The sequence below is a fragment of the Neovison vison genome, chromosome 1 (assembly GCF_020171115.1).
Source record: "Neovison vison isolate M4711 chromosome 1, ASM_NN_V1, whole genome shotgun sequence".
NCBI lineage: Eukaryota > Metazoa > Chordata > Mammalia > Carnivora > Mustelidae > Neogale > Neogale vison.
This window is the reverse complement of record NC_058091.1, coordinates 211,970,870-211,998,406: the sequence shown is the minus strand read 5'-3', so window position 1 is coordinate 211,998,406 and position 27,537 is coordinate 211,970,870. Positions and strand designations below refer to the sequence as shown.

The 27,537-nt window shown below is 38.3% G+C and overlaps 2 protein-coding genes across 3 annotated transcripts in view; one reads left to right on the top strand and one right to left on the bottom strand.

The window, feature by feature from the left end:
- The window catches only part of JMY (junction mediating and regulatory protein, p53 cofactor), a 116,888-nt gene that overhangs the window by 23,025 nt on the left and 66,326 nt on the right, over positions 1-27,537 (top strand). For both annotated transcript variants that reach the window (XM_044266477.1, XM_044266469.1), the window contains exon 2: positions 15,726-15,899. In XM_044266477.1, coding sequence (XP_044122412.1) covers positions 15,726-15,899 — 174 coding nt within the window. The remainder of the gene's footprint in view (positions 1-15,725; positions 15,900-27,537) is intronic.
- LOC122918254 (small ubiquitin-related modifier 2-like) lies at positions 24,173-24,460 on the bottom strand. The gene is made up of 2 exons (XM_044266489.1): positions 24,307-24,460; positions 24,173-24,249 (listed from the first exon to the last, which is right to left on the bottom strand). The coding sequence occupies exons 1-2, from the start codon at positions 24,458-24,460 to the stop codon at positions 24,173-24,175; spliced, it is 231 nt and encodes a 76-aa protein (XP_044122424.1).

Genomic DNA, 27,537 nt, shown 5'->3' with positions numbered 1-27,537 from the left:
TGCCATAAATATATAAAGAAGCTATTACCATGTGAAATTTATAGATTAATTTAGTAAGAATTGATATTTTTATTATTAGTCTTCCGTTTATTTACATCATCTTTTGGTACTTTTTTTTTTTTTTTAAAGATTTCATCTATTTATTTGACAGAGCACAAGCAGGGGGGAATGGCAGAGGGAGAGGGAGAAGCAGGCTAAGGCAGGACTCAATCCCAGACCCTTGGGGTTATGACTTGAGCTGAAGGCAGAGGTTTAACAGACTGAGCCACCCAGGCGCCCTCTTTTGGTACTTTTAAACATTTTATTTACGTGGCTGTTAATAGACATAAGTTTAGTACTAAGTATTTTGTTGTTTTTGTTTCTATTGTAAATGGAATCCTTGCGTTGTTTTTACTATAACAGGGCTGTTGGTTTCTGCATATAAATTATAACTAAGCTTATTGAATTCTTTTTCTATTGCAGTTGTTCAGTTTATTCTAAATTGGATTCTTAAATGACCATTTTCATAATTAATAGGCAGATATCTGTCAACAGAACCAGAATATCTTTTTTTTTAAAGATTTTATTTATTTTTTTTACAGAGAGAGAAAGGAAGCACAAGCAGGGTAAGCAGCAGAGGAAGAGGGAGAAGCAGGCTCTCTGCTGAACAGGGATCCGGATGTGGGGCTTGATCCCAGGACTCCGGTATCATGACCTTAGCCAAAGGCATGTGTTTAACTGACTGAGGCACCCAGGCACCCCAGAACCAGAATATCTTTATCATCATTTTATTGTGTCTTTGTAAGAATGAAAAAGCCAAATTATTATTTTTTTAAAAGTAAGCATTTCATCAGAATGAAAAGAGTTAATTGGATGATTTCAAACCAGTGGTCATTGCCTTTATTTTAATTTACTTATATTTTAAAGATTTATTTATTTGAGAGCGTGCCCATGTGCACACTCCTGTGTGAGTCAGGGGAGGGCAGAGAAAGAAATCTTCAAGCATACTCCCTTCTGAGTGGGGGAGCTGAGCACAGCTCAATCTCACGACCCTTGAGATCGTGACCTAAGCCAAAACCAAGTCAGGTGCTTAACCAACTGAGTCACCCAGGCGCCTCAGTGGCCATTGCCTTTCAACATCCACTTTCATGGAATGGCTTACGTACTGGAGATATCATCCCTGCTGGTGCTGGAGATAAGACCAGGCTGATTTTTGTTATTCTGTACCGGTCTTAATAAAGATCATCCTGTGATTGACTTCAGTCATAACTTTGTGTTTTTTTCCCCTTAGAATAGTTAAAAGCCCTCCCCCTCCCCCGGCCTCCATCCACTAAAAGTGCTTTAATAGAAAACTGAACCATGAGAAATGAGGGGTTTGGCTCAGTTTTAGTTTAAACATGGGCATACTTTAGAGATATTGCGGGTTTGGTTTCAGACCACCACAATAAAGCAGATGTCACAATAAAAGAAGTTAAATGAAATGAATATTTTGGTTTTCAAGTGCATATAAATGTTTCCACTATACTGTAGTCTGTTGAGTGTGTAATAGTGTTTTTTTTTTAATCTAAAAATCAAAAACAGAAAACAATGTACATACCTTAATTTACAAATAACTTCGGGGCACTGGGTGGCGCAGTCAGTTAATGCCTTACTATTGGTTTCAGCTCAGGTCATGATCTCAGAGTTGTGACATCAACCCCTATGTCAGGCTCTGCACTCAGTGTGGAGTCTACTTAAGATTCTCTCTTGGGGCACCTGGGTGGCTCAGTGGGTTAAGCCGCTGCCTTCGGCTCCGGTCATGATCTCAGGGTCCTGGGATCGAGTCCCGCATTGGGCTCTCTGCTCAGCGGGGAGCCTGCTTCCTCCTCTCTCTCTCTGCCTGCCTCTCTGCCTATTTGTGATCTCCCTCTGTCAAATAAATAAATAAATAAAATCTTAAAAAAAAAAAAAAGATTCTCTCTTGTTCTCCCTCTGCTCCCCCTCCCCCAATAAATAAATAAATCTTTAAAAAAAAATACCTTACTGCTGAAAAATGGTAATCTTCTGAGCTTTCTGTGAGTTGTGATCTTCTTGGAGATGAAGGGTCTTGCTCAATGCTGATGGCTACAGACTGATCAAGGTAATGGTTGTTGAAGGTTGAGGTAGCTGTGGTAATTTTTTAAAATGAGACAACAGTGAAGTTTGCTGCATTGATTGACTCTTCCTTTTATGAACAATATCTCTATAGCATGTGATGCTGATTGACAGCATTTTACCCACAATAGAACTTCTAGCATAATTGGGAGTCTGTCCTTTCAGACCCTGCTCTACTTTATCAACTAAGTTTATGTGATATTATGAATTTTCTGTTGTCATTTCAGCAGTCATCACAGCATCTTCACCAAGAGTATATTTTGTCTCAAGAAACCACTTTATTTGCTCCACCACATCCGCAGTTCCTTCCTCCATTAAAGTCTTGAACCCTTCAAAATCATTAATGAAGGTTGGACTCAACTGCTTTGAAACTCCTGCTCCTGTTGATACTTGGACCTTTTCCATGAATCCTGAGTATTTTTAATGGTGTTTAGAATGGTGAATCCTTTCCAGAGGTTTTCAGTTAACTTTGTCCAGATCTATCAGAGGAATCACTATGGCAGATAAAACCTTATGAAATATATTTCCTAAAGAATAAGACTTGAGAGTCAAAATTACTCCTTGATCCATGGGCTGCGGAATAGTTATAGGGTACCAGGCATGAAAACCACGCTCACTGTTCATCTCTGTGAGAGCTCTTGGGTGATTAGGCGTATTGTCAGTGTACAGTAAGATTTTGAAGGGAATTTTTTTTTCTGAGCAGTAGATACTTTAAGCAGTGAGATTAAAATATTCAGTAAACCATATTGTGAATAGATGTGAGGTCATCCAGGCATTTGGCATTTGTAGAGCATAGACAGAGTAGATTTAGCATAATTCTTTTTTTTTTTTTTTTTTTGATTTAGCATAATTCTTAAGGGTCCTAGGATTTTGGGATTTGGGGAATGGTAAATGAGCATTGGCTTCAGTTTAGAGTCACCAACTGCATTAGCCCCTAACAAGGGAGTTAGTCTCTATCCTTTGAAGCTTTGAAGCTTGACACTGAATTCTGTCTAGCTGTGAAAGTTGTAGATGCATCTTCTTCCACTGTAATGATGTAAGACTTTCATTTGCATTGAAAATCTGGTATTTAATGTAGCCACCTTCATGAATTGCTTGAGCTGGATCTTTCTTGGGTAACTGACTGTAGTTTCTATATCAGCACTTTCTGCTTCACCTTGCACTTTTACCTTATGGAGACATCTCCCCGTAAACCTCTTGAACCACCCTCTGCTAGCTTCAGACTTGTCTTCTGAAGCTTCTTCACCTCTTTCAGCATTCATAGAATTGAAAAGAGTTAGGTCTTTCTCTGGATTTAGGCTGTGGCTTAAGGGAATATTGTGGCTGGTTTGAACTATTCAGGCCACTGGAAGCTTTGTTTATCAACAATAAGGCTCTGTCACTTTCTTTATCATTTGTGTGTTCATTGGAGTAGCACTTTTAATTACCTTTATGAAGTCTTCCTTTACATTTACAACTTGGCTACCTGGTGCAAGAAGCCACTCTCAGTTTTTGATATGACTTCACCAAGCGTAATCATTTCTAGTGTTTGATTTAAAGTTCACTTTAACCTAAACGCTTTGAAGCCATTGTAAGGTTATCAGTAAGGCTAATCTTCATGTTAATGTATTTCAGGGAGTAGGAAGGCCACAGGAGAGGCAGAGAGATGGGGGATTGGATAGTTGAGCCCTCAGAACATACAACATTGATCAGTTGAGCTCACCGTGTTATATAGGCATGGTCCATGGTCCCCAAAATTATTAGAATAGCAACATCTTAGAGTACTGATCACAGATCACCTAACAAAGATACTAATGAAAAAGCTTGAGATACTGTGAAAATTACCAAAACGTGACACAGATAAGACAGAGCAAATGCTGTTGTAAGAATGGCACTGATAGACTTGCTTGACACAGACAGGATTGCCACGAACCTTCAGTTTGTTAAAAAAAAAGTATCTGAAGTGCAGTAAAGTGAAGCACAATAAAACGGGGTGTACCTGTAGTGCTAATTGATCTGATAGTAAATGTAGTGAGAGAGTGAGAGGGAAATATTGTTTCTGATTAAGGAAAAGTCACCTGCCATAATTTCTATAACTTTAGAGAGCCTTTTGCCTCACTTCATTGTTAATAAGGGTATATTAAGGTGTTCCTGAAATAGAGTGTCTCAAACTTTGGCGTGTGTGCTTTTTACATGGCAGTCTTACTAAAATTCAGATTCTGATTTTGTGCTTCTGGAGTGGGCCTTCAGGTTCCATATTTATAACAGGTTCCGAACATGATGCATGGTCACAGACCATGTTTTGAGTAACCAGACACTAAATGACCATCTATTTGATTTGGTTATTTAGTTAGTTGAACATAGCCAACTAAATTAAAGATGGCAGGTTGGCCACATATGTCGTTCTTTTTTCCTTCTCCATAGGTATTTTCACTGCTTATGAGAATGTGCTGCATTTACAGACTCAGTGTGATGCCCTGTTCCCTAGCGTGTACGCTCCAGACTTCAGGGAACATGATAACTTTGCTACCCCTCATCCCACCCAGATTCCTTATCCAGGATGCTTCTATTCGTGTGATTTCTCGTCTGGCTTACCCTCCTTCACCTATGCAGCACTTCTCATCCTTCAAAACCCAGTTCAAATCCTGGCTTTAGAACCCCTTTTCCAACTGCATTAGCCTACTCTGATCCACCTTTTCGGTAACATTTTACTTCTTTTATAATCAGTGTTTTATTTTTATGTCTGTTAGTTTGCTTCCCTAGTTAGAATTTAGAATTCTTAAGGATAAGAACATTGGACATTTTGTATTCCCTACATGACTCTCCTGTTGGGTATCTAAAAAGCAATTTGGATGGTGTCTCCGAGTCTGTTAATCTTTGCCACTAAAAACCTGTCTCTGTTCCTTTGTTTTTTGTCTCAGTTAATGCCAGAACCCTAGTAGTCATCCTTAATTCTGTCTTAAAATCTGGTCTTTCACTAAGTACCACTGATTTTTATCTCCAGAACATTTCTTGAATCTTTGTTCTGTCCCCCAGTGTGAACTTCCACCAAGTTCTATAGACACACCTGGTAGCCTGTGAACTGACCTCTCTGCATGCACTCTGATACCCTTCCAAGCTTTTCTCACCACTGTAGTATATAATTCAGAGCCAGCAGGGTCTCTTAGTAAGTCTCCAGAATTGTCTTTCTGCCTGCTGCTCCCCATGCTTGTGCCCTGTCAAATAAATAAATAAATAATTTTTTAAAAACTAAACAAAAACCACTTGTTAACAAAGCTGAAAGACATTAATCTGATCACCCTATAAAATAATAAGGGCTTAGCAGAGACAATAATTGATATTAATTGGTTATTATGTTTTAATCTTTTTTTTGTTTTACTTTAAAAATAGGCATACAGGGATGCCTGGGTGGGCTCAGATGGTTAAGCATCTGCCTTTGGCTCAGGGTCCTGGGATTGAGTCCTGCATTGGGCTTCTTGCTCAGCTGGCAGCCTGCTTCTCCTTCTGACTGCTTGCTCAGTGGGGAGCTTGCTTCTCCCTCTGCTTGCCACTCTTCCTGATTTCTAACAAACAAACCAAATCTTTAAAAAAAAAAAAAAAGAAAAGAAGCGCATGTACTGTGAAATACAATGTTGTCTTTAAGTCGGTTTGTATTATATAAAAATTAATTGACTTTGTTTTAGTTATTCATTTATTCATTCATTCAGTAGATTTCATTTCTAGTGAGGAGCCTGGGGTGGGGCTTGAACTCAAGATCAAGACCTGAACTGAGGTCAAGAGTCATATGCTTAACTGACTGAGCCACTCAGACACCCGGTAGTTTTGGTTTGTTTTGTTTTTTTTTTTAAAGATTTTATTTATTTATTGGGAGAGAGACAGTGAGAGAGAGCATGAGTGAGGAGAAGATCAGAGAGAGAAGCAGACTCCCCGTGGAGCTGGGAGCCCGATGCAGGACTCGATCTCCGGACTCCAGGATCATGACCTGAGCCGAAGGCAGTCGTCCAACCAACTGAGCTACCCAGGCATCCCGGTAGTTTTGGTTTTATATGAATTTTAGGTTTACAGAAAAACTGAGCAGAAAATACATAGAGTTCCCATTTATTCCCCTCCTGCCCACAGTCTCCCCTAATATTAAAGAGCATACTTTATATAAGTGGTCATTCTTTAGGTTGTGCGATTCTCTGACGAAAGGAGAATGTCTGTATCCATCATTACAGTATCATACATAGCAGTTAACACTGCTCTAAAAATCTCGTGGTTCCCTTTTTCATTCACTAAGTGTGCCACATCTCTCTAGCCTCTGGCAACTAGTGATTTTTTTTTTTCTGGCCTTTCTCTATATTTTGTTTTTTCCAGAATGTTATGGAATTGGTATCCTAAAATATGTAACCTTTTCAGATTGGCTGCTTTTCACCTTTGAATATGCATCTAAGGTCCCCCCTCCCCCGCCTTTTTTTGGTGGATTGACAGCTCTTTCTTTTTTTTAGTGCTTAATGAATATTCCATTGTGTGAATATACACAGTTTGTTTATTCATTTACTTATTGGAGGACATCTCTGTTGCTTCTAAGTCTTGGCATTTATGAATAAAGCTCCTATAACCTTTATGTGCAAGTTTTGTTTGGATTAGATTTTCACCTCATTTAGGTAAATATCAAGGAACATGATTGCTGGATTTTATGGTGAGAATATTTAGTTTTGTAAGAAAGAGACACCATGCTAACACTAATCAAAAGAAAGTTGGAGTAGCTTATATTAATTTGAGATAAAGCAGACTTTGGACCAAGGGAAATTATTAAGGGTAAAGAGGATAATTATATAATAGAAGGGTTAATTCTCTAAGAAGACCTAATAATCATTGATGTGCATGTGCCCAACAACAGATCATAAGAATACATTGCCACCAACAATAAATGGGAATTCTGGTTGTGCCATATCCTTGCCAGCATTTGGTATTGTCAGGTGTGTAATGGCATCTCATTGTTTTAATCTGCAGTTCCCAGATGTTGGTGTCATGTTGATCATCTCCTTATATGCTTACTTGGCATCTGTATCGCTTATTTGGTGAGGTCTCTTCAGATCTTTTGCCCATTTTTAAATTGGGTTGTTTCCTTAATGTTGAGTTTTGGGAGTTTTTTGTATATTTTGCATAACAGTCGTTTGTCAGAAATGTATTTTTCAAGTGTTTTCTCTGTAATTTCTCTTTTTTCATTTTTTTTTTAAAGATTTTATTTTTTTGAGAAAGCTTAAGCAAGGGGGAGAGAAGCAGACTCCCCACTGAGCAGGGAGCCCAATGTCAGGCACTGTCCCAGGACGCTGGGATCAGGAGCTGAACTAAAGGCAGACACTTAACTGACTGAGCCACCCAGGCGCTCTATAGCTTGTCTTTTTATTCTTTTGAGTGTCTTTTATCTCTTTCTTCTTTTTAAAGACTTTATTTATTTACTTGACACAGAGAGAGAGAGAGAGTGAGAGAGGGAACACAAGCAAGGGGAGTAGGAGAGGGAGAAGCAGGCCTCCAAGTGAGAACAGAGCCTGATGCCAGGCTCAGTCCCAGAACCCTGGGATCATGACCTGAGCCAAAGGCAGACACTTAACTGACTGAGCTACCCAGGCGCTCCTTGAGTGTCTTCCGGTAAGTATTATAACAAAGTCCAGCTTACCCATTTTTTTCTTCATGGATTGTGTTCGGGGTGTTGTGTCTAAAACATCTATCAAACCCATGGTCACTAAGATTTTCTCTTAGTTATTTTCTGGGAGTTTTATAGTTTTGTATTTTTACATGTGGGTCCATGATCAATTTTGAGTTAATCTTTTTGTAAGGTCTGGATATCCCTCTCTCCATTCCTCCTTTCCTTCCTTCATATGGATGCCCATTTATCGAAAAGAGTATTCATGGGCGTCTGGGTGGCTCAGTTGTGATTGGCTCAGGTCATGATCCCTGCATCCTGGGATCGAGCCCCACATCAGACTTCCTGCTCAGTCAGGGGCCTGCTTCTCCCTCTCCCACTCCCCCTGCTTCTGTGCCCTCTCTCACTGTCTCTCTCTGTCAAGTAAATAAAATTAAATCTCAGGAAAAAAAAAAAAAAGACTGTTAATTGAATTGCCTTTGCTCCTTTGTCAAAAGATCACTGGGCTGTATTTGTGTGGGTTTGTTTTGGACTCTATTCTGTTGATCTGTTCTTTTATCAGTAACCCCTCTGTCTTGACTAATGTAGCTTTCTAGTGACTAATGAAGTTGGATAGTGTCAGTACTCTGATTTTGTTTTTCAATATTGTGTTGGCCATTCTGAGACTTTTACCTTTCCATGTAAACTTTAGAAGTGGTTTGTTGATGGCCTCAAAATAACTTGCTGATACTTTGATTGGCATTGTGTTGAGTCTATAGATCAAGATGGAAAGAACTGACATCTTGACAGTAGTTAAGTCTTCCAACCAATGTATATGGAATATTTCTCCATTTGTTTAGATCTTTGATGTCTTTCATCAGAGTTGTGTAGTTTTCTTCATTTAGATCTTGTGCATTGATTTATACCAAAGTATTTCAATTTTTGTGTACTAACATAAGTTATTTTTGGAAGGCTTCTTTTTTTCTTTTCTTTTTTGTCTCTTCCTTTGGATTTTTTTACAGAGTGATGTCATCTGTGTAAGGACAATTCTGTTTCTTCCCAGTCTGTATACCTTTTATTTCTTGTTGCATTAGCTAGGACTTCCAGCATGATGTTTAATAGGAATGGTGAGAGGGGACCTCCTTGCCGTGTTTAGCATCTAGTTTATCACAATTAAATATGTTAGGAATGGGTTTTTTGTTCTTTATCAAGTTTAGAAGATTTCCCTATATTCCTAGTATAATGGTAATTCTTTCTCATGAATGGTATTGGGTTTTGTCAGATGTTTTTCCTGCATTTATTAATATCATATGGTTTTTCTTTAGACTGTGATGTGATAGATTATGTCGATTTTTTTTTAAACATTGAATCAGTCTTGCATACCTTGAATAAGTCACATTTGGTGTTAATACAGTAGTTATTTTTATACAGTTTTGGATGTACTTCCTAATATTTTGTTGAGGATTTTTGCATCCACATTCATGAGAGATGTTGGTCTGTAGTTTTTTGTAATGTCATTGTTTCTGGTATTAGGCACATGCTGACCTGTTTAGAGTAAGGAAGTTTTCCCTCTGTTTTGTTTTCTTGAGAGATTGTAGAAAATTGGAGAGATTTCTTCCTTAAATTGTTGGTAGACTTCACCAGTGAGCCCATCTGGGCTTGGTGTTTTCTGTTTTGCAAGGTTATTAATTATGAATTCAATTTCTTGAATAAAGGCCTTTTCAGATCATCTGTTCTTGTGTTTTATTAGAGTGTGTCTTTTGAGGAATTCATCCATTTCACCTAGTTTTTTGAATTTGTGGGCATAGAGATGTTCTTAATACTCTTCTTAATGTCTGGGGGATCAGTAATGATGTCCCTTTTCATTTCTGATACTAGTAATTTGTGTCTTCTCTTTTTCTTTGTTAACCTTGATAGACGTTTATCAATTTTATTGATTGTTTTCAAAGAACCAGAGTTTTTGTTTCATTGATTTTTTTTATTAATTTCTCTTTTTCAGTTTCATTGATTTATACTCTAAATTCTCTTTTTTTTCCCTGTAGTCTTTGAATTTAATTTGCTCTTCTCTAAGGTAAAGATTTAGATTACTGATTTTACACTTTTGTGATATATGCATTCAGTGCTCCAGATTCTCCTCTAAGCACTTTTACTGTGACCCAAAAAAATTTTGCCAAGTTGTGTTTTCACTTAGTTGAAAATATTTAAATTTTTTTCTTTGACCCATGCACTACTTAAAATTGTGTTGTTTAATCTCCCAAGGATTTGGGGGGTTTCCAGCAGTATTTCCTTTACTGATTTTTAGTTTAATTTCATTGTAGTCTAAGAGCATACTTTGGGTGATTTCTGTTCTTTTAAATTTATCATGATGTCTTTTGGGTCCAGAACATGATCTGTCTTGGTGAATGTTCCATGTTGGCTCAAAAAGACTATATATTTTGCTACAATTGGATGAAATAGTCGATAGGTGTCAAATATGTCCAGTTGATGGTGCTGTTGAGTTCAACTGTCCTTACTGATTTTCTGCCTGTTGGATCTGTCCATTACTGATAAGGGATCTTGATGTCTCCAACTGTCCTAGTGGACTAATACTTTTCTCCTTGTAGTTGTATTTTTTTTTAACTTGGGTATTTTAGTGTTCTGCTTTTGGGCATATACACATTAAGGATTATCATGTCTTGGAGAATTAACTATTTTTATAATTTTCTTTAATGATTGTCCTTGTTTTGAAATCTGCTTTATTTGAAAGTAGTATAGCTACTATAGCTTTCTTTCCATTAATGTTACATGGTATGTTTTTACCACTTTAACCTGTGTCTGTATTTAAAGTGAGTTTCTTTGAGACAACGTATAGTTGGATCTTGGTTTTACGTTCACCCTCACAGTCTCTCTTAATAGGTGTGTTTCAGCCATTGATGTTTAAAGTGATGATTGAAACAGTTGGAGTAATATCTACCATATCTGTTACTGTATTCTGTTTATTGTCCAGTTTTTGTCCTTTTTTTGTTTTCCACTCTTTTGGACTTCTGGTATTATATTCTGTTAGGTTTTTTTTTTTCCTCAGTTAGTATATCCTCAATTAGCATGTCTGTGATACTTTTAAAAACTTTCTTTAGTGGTTACATTCAAGTTTGCAATAATAATGTTTGCAATACTAACCAAGCTTTCTTTCAAATATTGTTGTACTTTACATATAGTATAAGTACCTTATAACAAGGTATTTCCAGTTCTTTAGTCCTGTCCCTTTTGACCTGTTAATTATTTTATTAATCTGCAAGGTGTAATCACTGGATATATTGTGGCACCTATTTTGAGGAAACTATTATGTTAGATCTGTTAAGAATAGTAATAGGGAGGTGTGCCTGGTTGGCTCAGTGGGTTAAGCCTCTGCCTTCAGCTCAGGTCATGATCTCAGGGTCTTGGGATCAAGCTCTCTGCTCAGTGGGGAGCCTGCTTCCCTAGTGTCTCTCTGCCTACTTGTGATCTCTGTCAAATCAATCAATCAATCTTTTTTTTTAAAAGGAATAATAGGGAAAGATGTTATTTAACTTTTATTAATTTCTTGTCTAATATTCTTCCTTTCTTTATCTAGATCCAAGTTTCTGACCTATATAAATTTCCTCCTTTTTGACAAATAATCTTTTAGTATTTCTTGCAAGACAGGTTTCCTCAGTTTATGTTTGCCTGAGGATCTCCTATTTCTCGTTCAGTTTTGAAGGTAATTTCACTGAATACAGAATTCTAAGTATATGGATTTTTAACTTCTTTTAAGGTTTACTTTTTCTTTCTTCTTTTTTTTCTTTAACTAATCTCTACACAGTGTGGGACTTGAACTCACAACTCCAAGATCAAGAGTGGTATGCTCTTCTGATTCAGCCAGCCAGCCAGCCAGCCAACTCTTAATTATTTCACTCTACTTCTCTTGTTTGCATAGTTTCTGAAGAGAATTCTGATAGAATTTTTCCTTACTCTTTTATAGGTAATTGTCCCATGCTTCTTGGATATTTTGTTCTTTGAAATTTTTTTGGTTTTGTTTTTGCATTTCAGTTTTGGAAGTTTCTACTAACATTTCTTCAAGCTCATTTGTTAGTTTGTTTTGTTGTTGTTGTTGCGTCCAGTCTAAAAATAAGCCCATTGAAGGCATTTTTGCATTTTAGCGGTTTTGATTTATAGCATTTCCTTTTGATTCCTAGTATTTCCAACCCTGTTTATGTTATATACATAAGTTCTTGGATGTTGTCTGCTTTTTCCATTAGATTCCTTAGCATATATTTTTTAAAGATTTACTTATTTTATTTACTTCAGAGTGAGAGAGAGAGCATGAGAAGGGAGAGGGTCTGAGGGAGAAGCAGACTCCCTGCTGAGCAGGGAGCCCAGTGCGGGACTCCATCCCGGGACTCCCAAGATCATGACCAGAGCTGAAGTCAGCCACTTAACCAACGGAGCCACCCAGGCACCCTCCTTAGCATATTTTTAAAAAGATTTGTGTATTTGAGAGAGTGTGTGTGACAGAGAGTGCACATGCAGGAGTGGGAAAAGAGCAGAGGGTGAGAACCTTCAAGCTGACTCCCCCATTGAGTAAGGAGCTTTATACTGTGACCCATGAGACCGCGACCTGAGCCAAAACCCAAGTTGGCTGCTCAACCTACTGAGGCACCAAGGCACTCCATGATTACTTAGCATTTTAATCATAGTTTAAATTCCTAGTCTGATGATTCTGTATCCTTGCTATCCCTGAGTATGGTTCTCATGCTTGCTCTGTCTCTTCAGACTGTGCTTTTAATATGCCCTGTAATTTTTTTTTTTTTTTTGAAAGCTGGACATCATGGTACTAGGCAGAAGGAGCTGAGATAAGTATGCCTTTAGAGTGAGATTTTGTTTATCCACCTAGAAAAGGCTCGACTGTGTTATTCTAGGCAGTTGCTGTAGGTGTCAGAGGCTAAGATTTACTCTGGTGTCTTCGGTTTTGTCGCCTGTGGTGTTTTGAGTTTCCCTACTTACTACTTAAAATCTTTTAAAAAATGAAGTTTTTTTTCAGTTTCATAAGAGCTCTACTGATGCAACAGTAAGGAATTAGGGGAATAGGAAGTGCTAATCATAGATGATTGCTTTTTAACCTTTTAACCTCTTACTGTGTCTGTGCCCCAGACTATTGTAGACACTATATTTTTTGTTCTAGAATGTCCTTTAGGGGTGCCTGGGTGGTTCTCTCGGTTAATCATCTGACTTTGGCTCAGGTTATCTTGGAGCCCTGGGATCAAGGCACCCCCACGCCCCCCCCACTGCCCTCATTCAGTGGGGATTTGGCTTGTCCCTTTAGTACCCACGCCTACCTCCCCCATGCTTACTCATTTGCTCGCTCTCAAATAAATAAGTAAAATCTTTAAAATACTATTTATTCTTTGAGTTTTTGTTTATTCTTCATGAGCAAATTGTGTCCATTAGCATTTAAAATAATTGCTTTAAAATCTGTGCTAAATTGAGAGGCACCTGGGGGGTTTAGCCAGTTGAGTGGCTGCCTTCAGCTCAGGTTATGATCCCAGGGTTCTGGGATTGAGCCCTGCTTTGGGCTCCCTGCTCAGAGGACAGCCTGATTCTCTCTCTCCCTCTGCTCCTACCCTTGCTTGTGTGCGTACTCTCTCTTTCTCGAATAAATAAAATCTTAAAAAAAAAAAATTAAAATCTGTGCTACATCAAAAGTATTTATCTTAAAGTTGCCTACATTTGGTTCCCTTTTGAGCATTGTTTTGCTTTCCTATTTCTTTACAGGTCTGTGAAATTTGGATTATATTCTGGACCCTATAAGTGGTACCTAACAGAGCCTCTCTGTGTTATGTTCCTCCAGAGATTGTTTATTTTTTTTTAAGATTTTTTTTTTTTTTTTTAATTTGACAGCACAAGTAGGTGGAGCAGCAGGCAGAGGGAGAGAGGGAGAAGCAGTCTCCCTGCTGAGCAGGAAACCTGATGTGGGGCTCTATCCCAGGACTCTGGAATCATGCCCTGAGCCAAAGGCAGACACTTAACCAACTGAGCCACCTAGGTGCCCCTTGAGGAGAGTAGAGTGTATATACCAGTCTGAGATTTCCTCCTTTGGCTTTCTCCTTTTCTGCACTTCTCCCCTTTTCTATATGCTGTGGTTGTCTTAACTCTGTCCTCTGATTCTTCAAGCACCAAGACTGTAGTTCTCTGTTTAGCCAAACTTCTCTCCTCTGGCAGCCACTGGGGCCTCCCTGCAGGCCAAGTGCTGTAAATAAAAAGTTACTTAGGGTCTTCCTGTCTTCTAAGTATCGATGTTCTCTCCAGTTTTTAGTTACTTGTAGTCACTTTACAGTGTCTTCGGGTAGTAGTGTTGTAATATTTTGCCCAGGATTTATAGTTCCATCAGTGTGAGGAATTATCTAGGAGGAACTATTCAGCTGATACTGGATAGTGGAAGTTCTCCATGGTAGCAGTGGAAGTTGGAATTACAGTAGCCTTAAAATAACTAGTATTTATATAGTACTTCCTTGTCATAAAAAGAGTTTAAAGTAGATTATCTGATCCATCATGATTGTTAATAATATAGTAGGCAAAAGACCAATGCGTATGTGCTACTACATTTAGTGCTAAGAATCTGGGCAGGAAGTGAATTTGGACTCTAAATTGAATATAAGATGTGTAGTCGGATATGGTAACTAAAGCAAAAAATTGGGGAGGAAGGCAGTAGTGAAAACTTGAGATATGGAATGAAAAGCAGAATTTTGTGCCTTTGAGATGAGACTGTCAGCAGGTAAATGGGCACCAAGAATAAATACATAAACTGTCTTGTCTATATGTTTCTTTAAATTTTAGTGTAAGCTTCCTTGGATCCTTGGAAAAGGATTGCCTTCTCTCTCTACCTTTTTTTTTTTTTTTTAAGATTTTATTTATTTATTTGACAGACAGAGATAACAAGTAGGCACAGAGGCAGGCAGAGAAAGAAGGGAGGAAGCAGGCTCCCTGCTGAGCAGAGAGCCCATGTGGGATTCGATCCCAGGACCCTGAGATCATGCCCTGACCAAAGGCAGAGGCTTTAACCCACTGAGCCACCCAGGTGCCCCTAAATTTAGTATAAGCTTCCTTGGGTCCTTGGAAAAAGATTGTCTACTCTCTCTTTTTATAAATTAGGTCACACAGTGTCAACATCTGCTTGTTTCGTTGTATTATTTTTATTCTTCACTTTTTTAAAGCTTTAAAAAATAATTTTCATATCATCACAGTTTGTAATTTTTAAAAACTTAGTTTCTGTTTATTTACTACACTGTAAGTTTCACGAAGAGAGATACCATGTTTTTGTACACCCAGCTCTTGGCCCAGTGCCTGACACGTGTTAGATGTCCATATTTATTGAGGAATGAATGAAAACAAGTACATGCATGTATGCACATATGCGCGTGCGCACACACACACACACACACACACACACGCACACAGTACCAAGGAGTACAAGTAAGAGTTACAAAAATCTGTTATAGTCAGTCTAAAACTCTTTAGTACAGTTGAGGTTTTTATTAACCTAGATTTTGAGGGATGTCATAGGTGTGAGTTGAAAGTTAATGTAGGACAGTTCCAAACTGGGAGGAGGAGTGGAGTGGCAAGAAGATTTGGGAAAATTAGTAGAATAATACTGGTAAGAGTTGATAACTACTTTGTATATTAGCAATGAAAAAAATTTTTTATAAATACAGAAAGGGCTATAGGCTATGTGGAAATATATTTTTAAAGACTTAAGTCTAGGCAGTTAGATAGTATGGAGACCCAGAAAATACACAGAACAGGATATTTGAACAGAGTATCATATTTGATGGGAGCAGTTTGAAAAGGATGATTCAGGCAGTCTTGAGTAGTAAGATGTCTCCACATGGAGACGAGTGATGAAAAGCATCCAGTGCTTTTCATTTCTTCTGTGTTTCAGTATTCCAACATCCCAAAATAAAGGAGGGAGTTGCAAAGAAGTATTTATAGGCTATTATAATCAGATTCTTTATAATAAAACCTTCTCGTTCCACAGCTCTTGGATAAGCACAAGAATACAGAAAGCATGGTGGAGCTTCTGGACTTGTATCAGATGGAGGATGAAGCCTATAGCAGCCTTGCAGAAGCCACAACTGAATTATATCAGTATTTACTACAGCCATTCCGAGACATGAGAGAGCTTGCCATGCTACGGAGACAACAGATCAAGGTATTTTTTTTTTTTTTTTAGACCTACATGATTCCCTGCCTGTTTCATAGTTCTCAGACTGGCTGGCCATAGAGGAGCTTTTTAAAAATGCAGATAGCTGGTCCTTTGTCCCCAAAGATTCTATTTTGGTCGATTCAAATTATATAGAACCTGCGCCCCTCATTTTAGAGTATCTCAAAGGTGATTCTGTTGAGTAACCAGGAATGAGAAGAGCCTAGAAAGTGAAGTTGTGGATGTATTGAGAAATCCCCATCTTCCCCCTTTATCCTGTACTTTTCTTCTCTGTTCCTCCCATACAATGTTTTGGGGACTGTGTGGCCTTATATTTCTTTACCAGAAGTTTTGGGAACATTTCTTCTGGGAAGGCCTTATTTTGAAAGTTACAAGAGGGGTGCCTAGGTGGCTCAGTCAGTTAAACATCTGACTTTGGCTCAGGTCATGATCCCCGGGTCCTGGGATTGAGCCCCACATTGGGCTCCCTGCCCAGCAGAAAGCCTGCTTCTCTCTCTTCCTCTGCTTGACATTCCCCCTTCTTGTGTTCTCTGTGTCAAATAAATAAATAAAATCTTAAAGAAAAAAAAAAGTTATAATTTAATGTCAGAGCTTCAAAAAATGGTTTTTTTTAATATTTTATTTATTTATTTGACAGATAGATCACAAGTAGGCAGAGAGGCAGGCAGAGAGAGGAAGGGAAGCAGGCTCCCTGCTGAGCAGAGAACCCGATGCAGGGCTCGATCCCAGAACCCCGGGACCATGACCTGAGCCGAAAGCAGAGGCTTTAACCCACTGAGCCACCGAGGTGCCCCCCAAAAATGTTTTTATAAGTTTTATTTATTTTAAAGTGGGGAAGGGGCAAAGGAAGAGGGAGACAGAATCTTAAGCATACCCTGTGCTAAGGGTGGAACCTGACGCAAGGCTCCATCCCAGGACTCTGAGATCATGAGCCAAAACCAAGACTGGGCTGCTAAACCCACTTAGCTACCAGGGCAACCCATTAGAGCTTTAAAACCTATGATACTCAAGAGGCACCTGGATGGCTCAGTTGTTAAGCATCTTTCTTCAGCTCAGGTTGGTCCTGGGATCAAGCCCCACATCGGGCTCCCTACTCTTGTGAGGCCTGCTTTTCCTTCTCCCACTGTCCCTGCTTGTGTTCCCTCTCTTGGTGTCTCTCTCTGTCAAATAAATAAAATCTTTTTAAAAAAATAATCTATGAGATTTAGTTTTCATGGGTAAAGTGTGCTTTACATTTTTGAGGCAGGTGTTCTGATGTTTTTCTTTGCATGGTGTTCTTTTAGCTACTCTTTTTTTAAATCTATGTTTTTGTTGAAATTACAGAGATACAGCCTTAGCTCTGTAAAATTTTATCCTGAACCTTCGGCAAGATACCAAGGGATGAAGCTTAACCTGTATTTATAGAGAAATTTATAGTTATTAGAGAAGAAAGTTCTAAAATCAGTCATCCAAACTTTCACCCTAAGAAGCTAGAAAAAGAGAGCAAGTTAAACCCAAAAAATTAAGAGTGGGGTCCATAAAAAAAAGAAATGATAGATTGAAGAAAAGATCACTGAAACCAAAACCTGGTTGTCTGGGGCGGGGGGTGGGGAACTCTATATTTTATAAACCTAGCTGAATTGATTTTTTTTTTTTAAAGCCCCACATTATCTGTTAGGACTGAAAGTACAGATATAATTACAGATTCTATGAATGTTAAAGTTAATAAAGAAATATGAACAAATTGGTACCAGTACATGGTCTGATTTAGATGAAATGGATACATTTCTTAGAAAAAATGAAAGTTATCAAAATAATTTCAAGGAGAAATAGAAGAATATAGGGAGCACTGTATTAACAGAGTTGAGTTCATAATTCAGAACCTTCCTATAAAGAAATCAACAGGTCCAGAACACATTGGAGAATTTATGAAACATGTAAAGAAGAAATAATGCAAAATCTGCACAAACTCAGAAAACAAGGAGGGAATACTTCCCAACTAATTTTTTTAGGCCAGCATTATCCTGATACCAAAATCAAATGATGTTACAGAAAAAAGAGAACTAGAGATAGATGACCCTCATGAATATAGATGCAGTAATTCTTAACATGATCTTAAAAAATAGGGTCTAATAGGGACATCTGGGTACTCAGTCATTGAGCATGTGCCTTCAGTTTAGGTCATGATCCCAGGGTCCTGAGGATCGAGCCCTGCGTAGGGCTCCCTGCTTAGCAGGGAGTCTGCTTCTCCTTGCTCTGCCCCTCCCTACCTCACTCTCTCTGAAATAAATAAATAAAATCTTTTAAAAAATAATATCTAGTAATCTATAAAAATAATGCAGTATGTATGAGTAGGGTTTATCTCAAATGCAAGGTTGTTTTAACATTCAGAAATAAACCAGTATAATTTACCATATTAGACTAAAGGGAAAAAAACAGTATATTTCTATGGGTGCAGAAAAGCAATTAACAAAATTCAGTATCCATTCATGGTAAAAACCCAGCACACTAGGAAGAAAAGGGATTTCCTTGACCTGATAGGGTGTGTATGAAAAGCCTACCTAACATCATATAGGATGGTGAATGATTAAATTCTTAGCCCTGTGATTGAGAACAAGTCAAGATTGTTTACTCTCACCACTTTAATTCAGTATTTTTCTGGAGTTCATAGCCAGAAAAAGTAAAAGGCATATAAATTAGAAGAACAAAATAAAGCTATCTGTACTTACAGATAATGTAATCATGTATATAAAATGTACTAAGGGTTTTTTGTTTTTTTTTTAAGATTCCATTTATGGGGCGCTTGGGTGGCTCAGTCAGTTAAGTGTCTACTTTTGGCTCAGGTCATAATCCTATGGTCCCAGAATCAAGCCACACATCAAGCTCCCTGCTCAGCTGAGAGCCTGCTTCTCCCTCTCCCTCTACCCCTGCCCACCACCCCGCCTCATGCTTGTGCTCTCTTTCTTGTTCTGTCTCAAATAAATAAATAAAATCTTCAAAAAAAAAAAAAAAAAGATTCCATTTCTCTGTTTGACAGGGAAAGAGAGAGAGAACACAAGCATGGGGAGCCACCCAGCTGTCCCTCTCCTAAGGGATCTTTAACAAAAAAAACCTGTTGAAATAATATGTAAATTTAGTTACAAGGTTAATGTTAAAAATTCAATTGCATTTTCTAATCTTTTAGAAGTGAAAATTACAGGGGTGCCTGGGTGGCTCAGTGGGTTAAAGCCTCTACCTTCTGCTCAGGTCAGGATCCCAGGGTCCTGGGATCGAGCCCCGCATTGGGCTCTCTGCTCGGCAGGGAGCCTGCTTCATCCTCTCTCTCTGCCTGCCTCTCTGCTTACTTGTGATCTCTGTCAAATAAAAGTCTTTAGAAATGAAAATTACACAAACTTTAAAATACCATTATAAGCATCTCTGGACATGAACTCTTCAGGAATGTATTTTACAAAATATATGAAAGTTCTATCTATTAAAAATTGTAGAGCTTTGCTGAGGGACATTAAGTGTACCTTAACAAATGGGAAGATCATGTTAATAGTTTGGAAGACTCAGTAATGTTTAGATGTCAGTTTTCAGTTGATCTAGATTCAAATTAAAATTCTAGTAAGTTTGTACCCCCAGAAACTGACAAACGAATTACAAATTTTTATGGAAAGGCAGAGTATGGCTTTAACAATTTTGAAAAAGATAAAATTGGAGGGCTTATTACCTGACTTGAAAACTTCTGGAAAGTTTTCAAATCCAGAAACAGATACATGGTTATATAGTAAGTTTTTCACGAAGGTGACAGAGCAGTTAAGTGGGGGAAGGAATAATCTTTCCACGAAATGGTACCAGAACAACTGCATACCCACATTTAAAAAAATTGATCTCAGTTCTTATACCATATGGAAAAATTAACTTCAAATCCATTTTAGAACTAAACAGACTCTCATGTTCTAAAATGTGTATAAGAGGGGTGCCGGGGTGGCTCAGTAAGTGTCAACTCTTTATTTTGACTCAGGTCATGATCTCAAGGTCATGAGGTCAAGCCCTGTGTTGGCTCAGTGCTAGATGTAGAGCCTGTTTAAGATCTTTACCTCTCTTCCTCTCCCTGCCACACTCCCCTACTTCTCTCTTTAAAAAAAAAAAAAAAAATTTAATGTAAGAAAATGTAGAAATTTTGACAGTTTTGGGAAAGAAAAGGTAAAGACTTTTTAGGATGCAGAAAAGTTGAGCCATGAACTTTATTTTTTCTTAAATTTTTTTAGAAGATTTTATTTATTTATTTGACACGCAGAGAGAGAGAGCACAAGCAGGGGGAGCAGCAGGCAGAGAGAGAGAGGGAAGCAGGCTCCTGGCTGAGCATGACCTGAGCCGAAGGCATCCACTTAACCAACTGAGCTACGCAGACGTTCCCATGAACCATAAACTTAAAAAAAATTTTTGATAAATTGGACTTCACCAAAGTTAAACACTTACTTTTGGAAAGATCGTTAAGAAAAAGAAGGCAAGCTCACAGAATGGGAGAAAATACTTGTAATACATCTGAAAAAGAAATTATACAGCTCAATGACAACCAAAAAATTTAAAAATTGGCTAAATTCTTAAAAGACCTTAAAGAAATGGCTAATGAGCACATACAGAGAAGCTTAAAATTGTCATCACGGAAATTCAGATTAAAACCGTAATAAGAGGTGGGGTGCCTGGGTGGCTCAGTGGTTTAAGCCTCTGCCTTCGGCTCAGGTCATGATCTCAGGATCCTGGGATCGAGCCCCACATCGGGCTCTCTGCTCAGCGGGGACCCCCTGCTTCTCCCCCTCTCTCTCTGCCTGCCTTCTGCCTACTTGTGATCTCTGTCTATCAAATAAATAAATAAAAAATCTTTAAAAAAAAAAAAACCATAATAAGATACACACCCATTAGAGTGAGTATCATTTAAAATTCTGGCACTAGGATGCCTGGGTGGCTCAGTTGCTTATGCATCTGCCTTTGGCTCAGGGTGTGATCCTGTGGTCTTGGGATCCCGCCCCACATCAGGTTCTCTGCTTAGTGAGGAATCTGCTTCTCCCCACCCCCACCTAGTCTCTCTGTTCGTCAAATGAATAAATAAAATCTTAAAAAATAAAGCTGTGGCATTTTCAAGGGTTGTTGAGGTTATAGAGTAACTATAATTCTCAAATATTCCTAGCATATTTTGTAGTGGTGTAACCCATTTTGGTAAATAGTTTGGCTGTTACTTGAGGAGTTAGATATATACATACTTCAGTACTCAGCTATTCAAATCCTAGTTATAAAAGAGAAATGAAAACATCTGCTCGTACGACAGGTACAGGAATACTCATGCCACTTTTCTTCACAGTAGCGCCTAACTGGAATAGCCCAGATAACTATCAGCGGGTGAATGGATAGGCAAAATGGGGTATTTCCATGTTACAGAATAGTCAGCTATGCAAAGGAATTTACCTTTGATAGTCACAACAACATGGATAAATCTGAAATCTTGCTAAGTCAAAGAAACCAAGTACAAAAGCATATATATATGTGTGAAGGGATGGATGGCAGGAGGAATCTTCTTGGAGGTGATAGAAATGTTTTATGTCTTGATTGTAGTGGTTGTTGCTTAGGTGTATATAGCTATTAAAACTCATAAAAAATTGACTTTAAATGGATTAATTTTTATGTAAATTAAACTTTTATTAATAGTTTACTAAAAGTATGCTGAACAAAAGGCAGCAGACACAGTGTAAACTATATGAATCCATTAATGTGAAATTTTGGAGTTGATGGTTTTGATCTATATTGACAAAGCTTAGCACTCCTTGCCTCGGGTTGGCCAATGGAGACTGAGAGGGAACAGGTGTAACAGAATCCTTTGGGTGATGGATACACTCTAAATTTTGGTTGTAGTGGTTTTTACATAGATATGTAAACTTGTCAGAATTCATCAAAATTTACACTTATGTCAGGAATATTCTGCTGTATGTAAATTATAACTTAAGGTGATTTTTTAAAAAGTATTATGTAAAAGTTGATGTAGAGGCACACAAACTGGAGTGATCAACACTGCCTAAGGATAGATGGCAAAATAGGGAAATCAATACCAATTCAATAGAAAGTGGGTACATATGTCTGCACTGGAGATTGGAATAGACAGTACCCCAGATACAGATAAAATCCGGAATGGTACTGTGAATAGGCATGTGCTTATGCTTTTCGTCAAAATATTGAATAAATTATAAAATCTTCGCTCCTACCTGGCACCATTGTTGATGCCAGTATAGCATGGCTGGGATTAAAACACATATCTGTTTGACTGCAAAGCTTGCTGTTGTAATTAAACCACATGGTGTAAATTGTTGGTATATCTCCCGTTTAAGGATTTGTAGGAAATGAGAGGAAAGGTGGTCCAGGGCTAGAACACTGTCGCATCCTGTGGAGTTTGACCTGTATTCTGGATTCTTTAGAAAGAACTTAATTTCCAGTGCTTTTAAACTAGATACTAAAACATGATAGAAAAAAAGAAAATAAGTTAACTTGGTACCCTGAATGTAAATTTATATTTGTATTATATAACATGTATAAGATACATATTTAATATACCTTGATATTTTCTTAAATATTTATATATTAGCATTTTATTATAATAGAGTTACTATATATTTTTGTATTTTATATTAGATATACTTTAGTCTTAATTATATTTATATAAATGGTAATTAAAAACTTTTTAAATTTGGTATTCTTAAAAGCATCCTTTATTACTTATGGAAAGCCTTTGATCTTTCAACCATACAGCTTTACTCATTGTTCAGATCCAGCTTTGTCTCAAGGCAGAAAGTAATATTGCTCTGTCTCCTAGTTTTAATGCCTCATACAGGTATCTGATTTTTTAAATTTTATTTATGTATTTGAGGGAGCATGAGCAGAGAGAGGGGGAGAGGGAGAAGCAGACTTCCTGTTGAGCAGGAAGTCTGATGTGGGGCTCAACCCTAGAATCACCACCTGAGCCACAGACAGATACTTAGCCAACGAGCCAACCAGGCATCCCTGTAAATGGTAATTAATAAAGATTTTTCACTAATCCTCTGTCTCATCTATAAGCATTAAGCAATTTCTCCCTACCCAGAATTTTTGGCCTAAAGGTTGTTCTAAGACCCACACCCCTTGACAGAGTTACCAGACTCTGTGTCTAATATATTGGCACTCAAAAATGTAACCCCCAGGGGTACCTGGGTGGCTCAGTGGTTTAAGCCTCTGCCTTCAGCTTGGGCCATGATCTTGGGGTCCTAGGATCGAGTGCCATGTCGGGCTCTCTGGTCGGCGGGAAGCCTGGTTCCCTCTCTCTCTGCCTGCCTCTTCTGCCTACTTGTGATCTCTCTCTCTGTCAAATAAATAAATTCTTTAAAAAAAAAAAAAAAGTAACCTCATGATACTGGTAGCCTCAGTATCATCTGGGACCTTGTTACCAATACAGATTCCTGGTCCATACCTCAGATATCTACTGAAACTAGGGGGAGGGGCTCTGCAGTCTTCATTGAAACAACCTTCCCAGGTGATTATGATACTTAAGTTTAAGAACCCCAAGTTCAGAAGAACTTGAAACCACTCATGGGTGGAACACACTGAACTCCAAAGTTACAGTCTCTCTGGGACTCAGTTTTGGCATCCACAGGGTGAGATTCAAACTAGATGATTCTATGTAGATTATTATTATTTTTTAAACAAGTTTATTTAAACAACAAGATGCTTGACTTGAAGGGAAAACTATCTAGGATTCATTTCTTTTTGAGTAATTTATCTCTACTTAAATACAGATTGCTGTACATGTAACACTACATACAAAAAAGTTATAAAATTGTCCTTGGTTTTACAATGATAAATGAAAAACATTAAAATTCTCCAATTGAACAAGGTATGCAAGGATTTTTATGTTGTTCATTTTTTTGTTAAACAGAGCAAAATAACTTATTGGAATATAAAGGTTAAGAGCTGACTGAGAATGCCACTAATGGAGAGAGGGTGTATTTTCACAGAAGTAGTATTTTCCCCTATCCCATCTCCATTTGTTGTCGATCAAAACATACCACTGGCCATTTAGTTAAAAAAAAATGCAGTATGCTTGTGCACATACACAGTTACTTTATGTACAATAAAGGAATGGGGAAGGGGAAAATGAAAGAATAGAGAAAACTATACTGTAGTAGTCAGGATGTGGAACCAAATTGCGGCTTTCTAGTTGAGAATGTCTTCTTGGTCTGGAGGAACAGAGTTCTGGAGTAAAGTAGCAGGTTCCCTTTTTAGTAGACGACACCTGTCTGCTGCTGGAACACATGAATTGTATCTTCATTCTCCATTTCCGCCTGTGCAGGTGTGTCTGTTTCATTAATTGGCTGCCCATCAAATTGGAATCTGATCTTCCTCATTGACAAACCCTGTCGTTCACAGTAGGCTTTCATTAGTTTACTAAGTGATGTGTGCCTCTTAATCTTAAACTGCACCACAGAACCATCCCATCCTGCCACTTTCAAATTAATATGATCGTTGTTCTCAGTCTTGACTCCTTCCTTGGGCTTTTTGTCGGCCATGGCGAGCACCAGAGTATCCTCAGCTTCCCCTTCACAAAAGAGGTACTAGGTCCGCACCGAACGAGCATACCTCTATCTAGATTTTTTTAAAGATGTTATTTATTTATTTATTTGACAGAAAGCACAAGTAGGCAGAGAGGCAGGCAGAGATAGAGGAAGGGAAGCAGGCTCCCTGCTGAGCAGAGAGCCTGATGTGGGGCTCTATCCCAGGATCCTGGAATCATGACCCAAGCCAAAGGCAGAGGCTTTAACCCACTGAGCCAGCCAGGTGCCCCCTCTGTCTAGATTTTTAAATCCAGCATATTAACGAGTCAGGGTTAGTTACTGAGTTGGCCTACTGATTTGTCTTTGCGTAGCTAAAAGCACTTCAAACGCATTGGCTGACTTTTTATACTTGCTGAAAGAAATAAGCAAGGATCTAGAAGGCAACCTCAGCTCTTTTCTCCCCTTCGTAGCCAGGCACCTCATTTTGCCAATTATCGTCCCATTGCATCTTAAATGTGCTCTTCCACCCTTCCTGTTCCCCAGGACCAAGCAAATCTGTAAGTATCATTGTGTGAGATAGAAAGATACACACTCCCTAGCCCCTGTTCCAGTGGACAAATTAGAAGAGGGTTTTCATCTGGGCAGATGCAGCAGAATACATAGCTTGGCAAAAGATGGGCTGGTTTTCGGTCTCCACTCTGCCCACTTTGTGCAGGGTGGTTTTTACACTGTTGGATCACTATATACTATCACATATCAACTGTGAACTGTATAGTGCCATCACTTACCTCTTACCTGAGCTATTTTTTCTTTGGTTTCCTTGCCTTTTAGATTTCTCTCGCCGCCTTTTTTTTTTTTTTTTTAACATTTATTTATTTTTAGAGTGAGAACATGCAGGAGAGTGGTGGGGACTGGCAAAAGGAGAGAATTTCAAGCAGACTCCCTGCTGAGTATGGAGCCTGACACTGGGCTTGATTTCATGACCAGAGCTGATATTAAGAGTCAGATGCCCAACCCACTGAGCCACCAGGGTGCCCCAGATTTCTCTCATCTTTAAAAAACAATTATCAGGGCGCCTGGGTGGCTCAGTGGGTTAAGCTGCTGCCTTCGGCTCAGGTCATGATCTCAGGGTCCTGGGATCGAGTCCTGCATCGAGCTCTCTGCTCAGCAGGGAGCCTGCTTCCTCCTCTCTCTCTCTGCCTGCCTCTCTGCCTACTTGTGATCTCTCTCTGTCAAATAAATAAATAAAATCTTTTAAAAAAAATAAAAAACAATTATCAGATCACGCTTCTTGAGAATATTGATTTACTTTGAATCCAGAAAAATGCATGACTAAATACTTCCAAATATGATCATCTCATTTTGTTAATCTTAGTCACCTTTAGGTGACTCCTGGGCCCAGAAAATTTGTATTAAAGGTACTACAACGTCAGTATATATACAGATTTATCTTGGTATCTCTTTCACATGAGAATTGGAGGTTTGGTTTTGTTTTATTTTTCTCTTCTTCACCCGCTAACCCAGCAGTAGACAGAAGTAACACTTAAGGTTTCTTATATAAAACCCAGTATCCAAGGAAGTGATGTACTTCATAATAAGTAATTGATGCCAAGAAATTTGTATTTATAAATTAGTCTCACTATAGCCACCTAAACTGACAAATACTTTTTTCCATTTCAAAAGCAGGCACTGTTTTCCTTCTAGCCCTGAAATTGAAAACAGAGATGTCATTGTTTTTAAGCTCATGATCCAGCTGACCAGTGCTGTACATTTTCAGACTTGCCGAGATAGGAAAAGAACTTAGTATCCTGACTTAATGTCTTAGGTACAGTAAACTATAATAACATTTTTTTAAAAGGTGGCTGCAGTGTTAACTACTGAGTTTTAGAAACCATTTAAACAGCACTTAGAAAACATGCATAACATGTTTGTGTTGCGTATATTTGAATATACATGTACAGTGAAGGTAAAAATAATCCAACAAAGGACAAGTTATCTTCAAATAATTACCAGCAGATTTTTAAAAGTTTTCTCTTTTGAATAAGCCATAATGTAAGTTTCTTACTTCTGTATAGTGTTTAGGCTTCCAAATGAAAAGGATTTGTTTAATGATCTGAGTTAAGATTTTTTAATTTTGAACATTGCTTGTTCTGTTTATTGGATTTCTGTTCCATAGTTGTGTCTATAGGAGTTTGATCGGAAAAGTAAACCAGTTATTTCAACTGGGGGGAATTTAATACAAAGAATTGTTAACTTGGCATAAAGTTGTTAACCAGATGGTTAAAAAGGCAACTAAGATATCAGAGCTAACAATTGTAAAAACAGCCACCACCCCTGGGATTGGTGGCACACAGGCAAGAGATGGCAGTTATTAATATTAGTGTGGAGGGTGGACTGTGTGTGGAGCTGAAGTCTGGGGAAGGCAGCATAGGTAATCAGGGCTGGTATGTCTCAGCTGGAAGGAGAGACTCAGATTACTGGGAATAGAGCAGCCCAGTGTTGGTTCCTCTTGCCGAGAGGGTGGGCAGCAAGTGAGGCTAGTTCTGCTAAGGCTGACAAACTGCAAACTGGATTCTGTGAACTGCTTCAGGAAGGAACTGCAGATGCTGGGATGAAGTGAGTCTCTGGTGATGCTCATAGGAACAGCAAACAAGAAAGTCCAGTGATACACATAGAAAGAAGCAAATCTCTTCTCCCTCCCCCAGACCTTTCTGTTGGCAAAGGCTAAACGTGGTTCACAAGCTCCAACTCTAGCATCACAAGGCATAAGGTGAACTTGGAAACTGATGGACAAGAATTTACATATATCTTTAAAATTTCAAATTGGGGGAAAAAACCCCTAGAAACCTAGCTTATGGTTTTGGGTACAATATACCAAGTCCTTGAAAGGGTATAAAGTTTAATCATGTCATTGAAAAGATGTTCTCATAACGTGCTAAGAGTTTAAAATTTGGCTGCAGTGTTAAATTTTCTAAATCTTTGGTCCACATTTGTGAATATTAATCTTATACTTTTTGAGTGTTTAAAAATCAGAGGTAATCACAACAAAGCACAAACTATGATGGTTTTGTTAGATACAATCGAGTCTTCTG

What these genes read in the sequence shown, in the direction of transcription:
- LOC122918254 (XM_044266489.1), bottom strand. Translation starts at nt 24,460, where the DNA reads ATGGCCGACAAAAAGCCCAAGGAAGGAGTCAAGACTGAGAACAACGAT. An exon ending in AGCCTACTGTGAACGACAGG is followed by an intron (nt 24,250 to 24,306) that starts GTTTGTCAATGA and finishes TTAATGAAACAG; the next exon opens with ACACACCTGCACAGGCGGAA.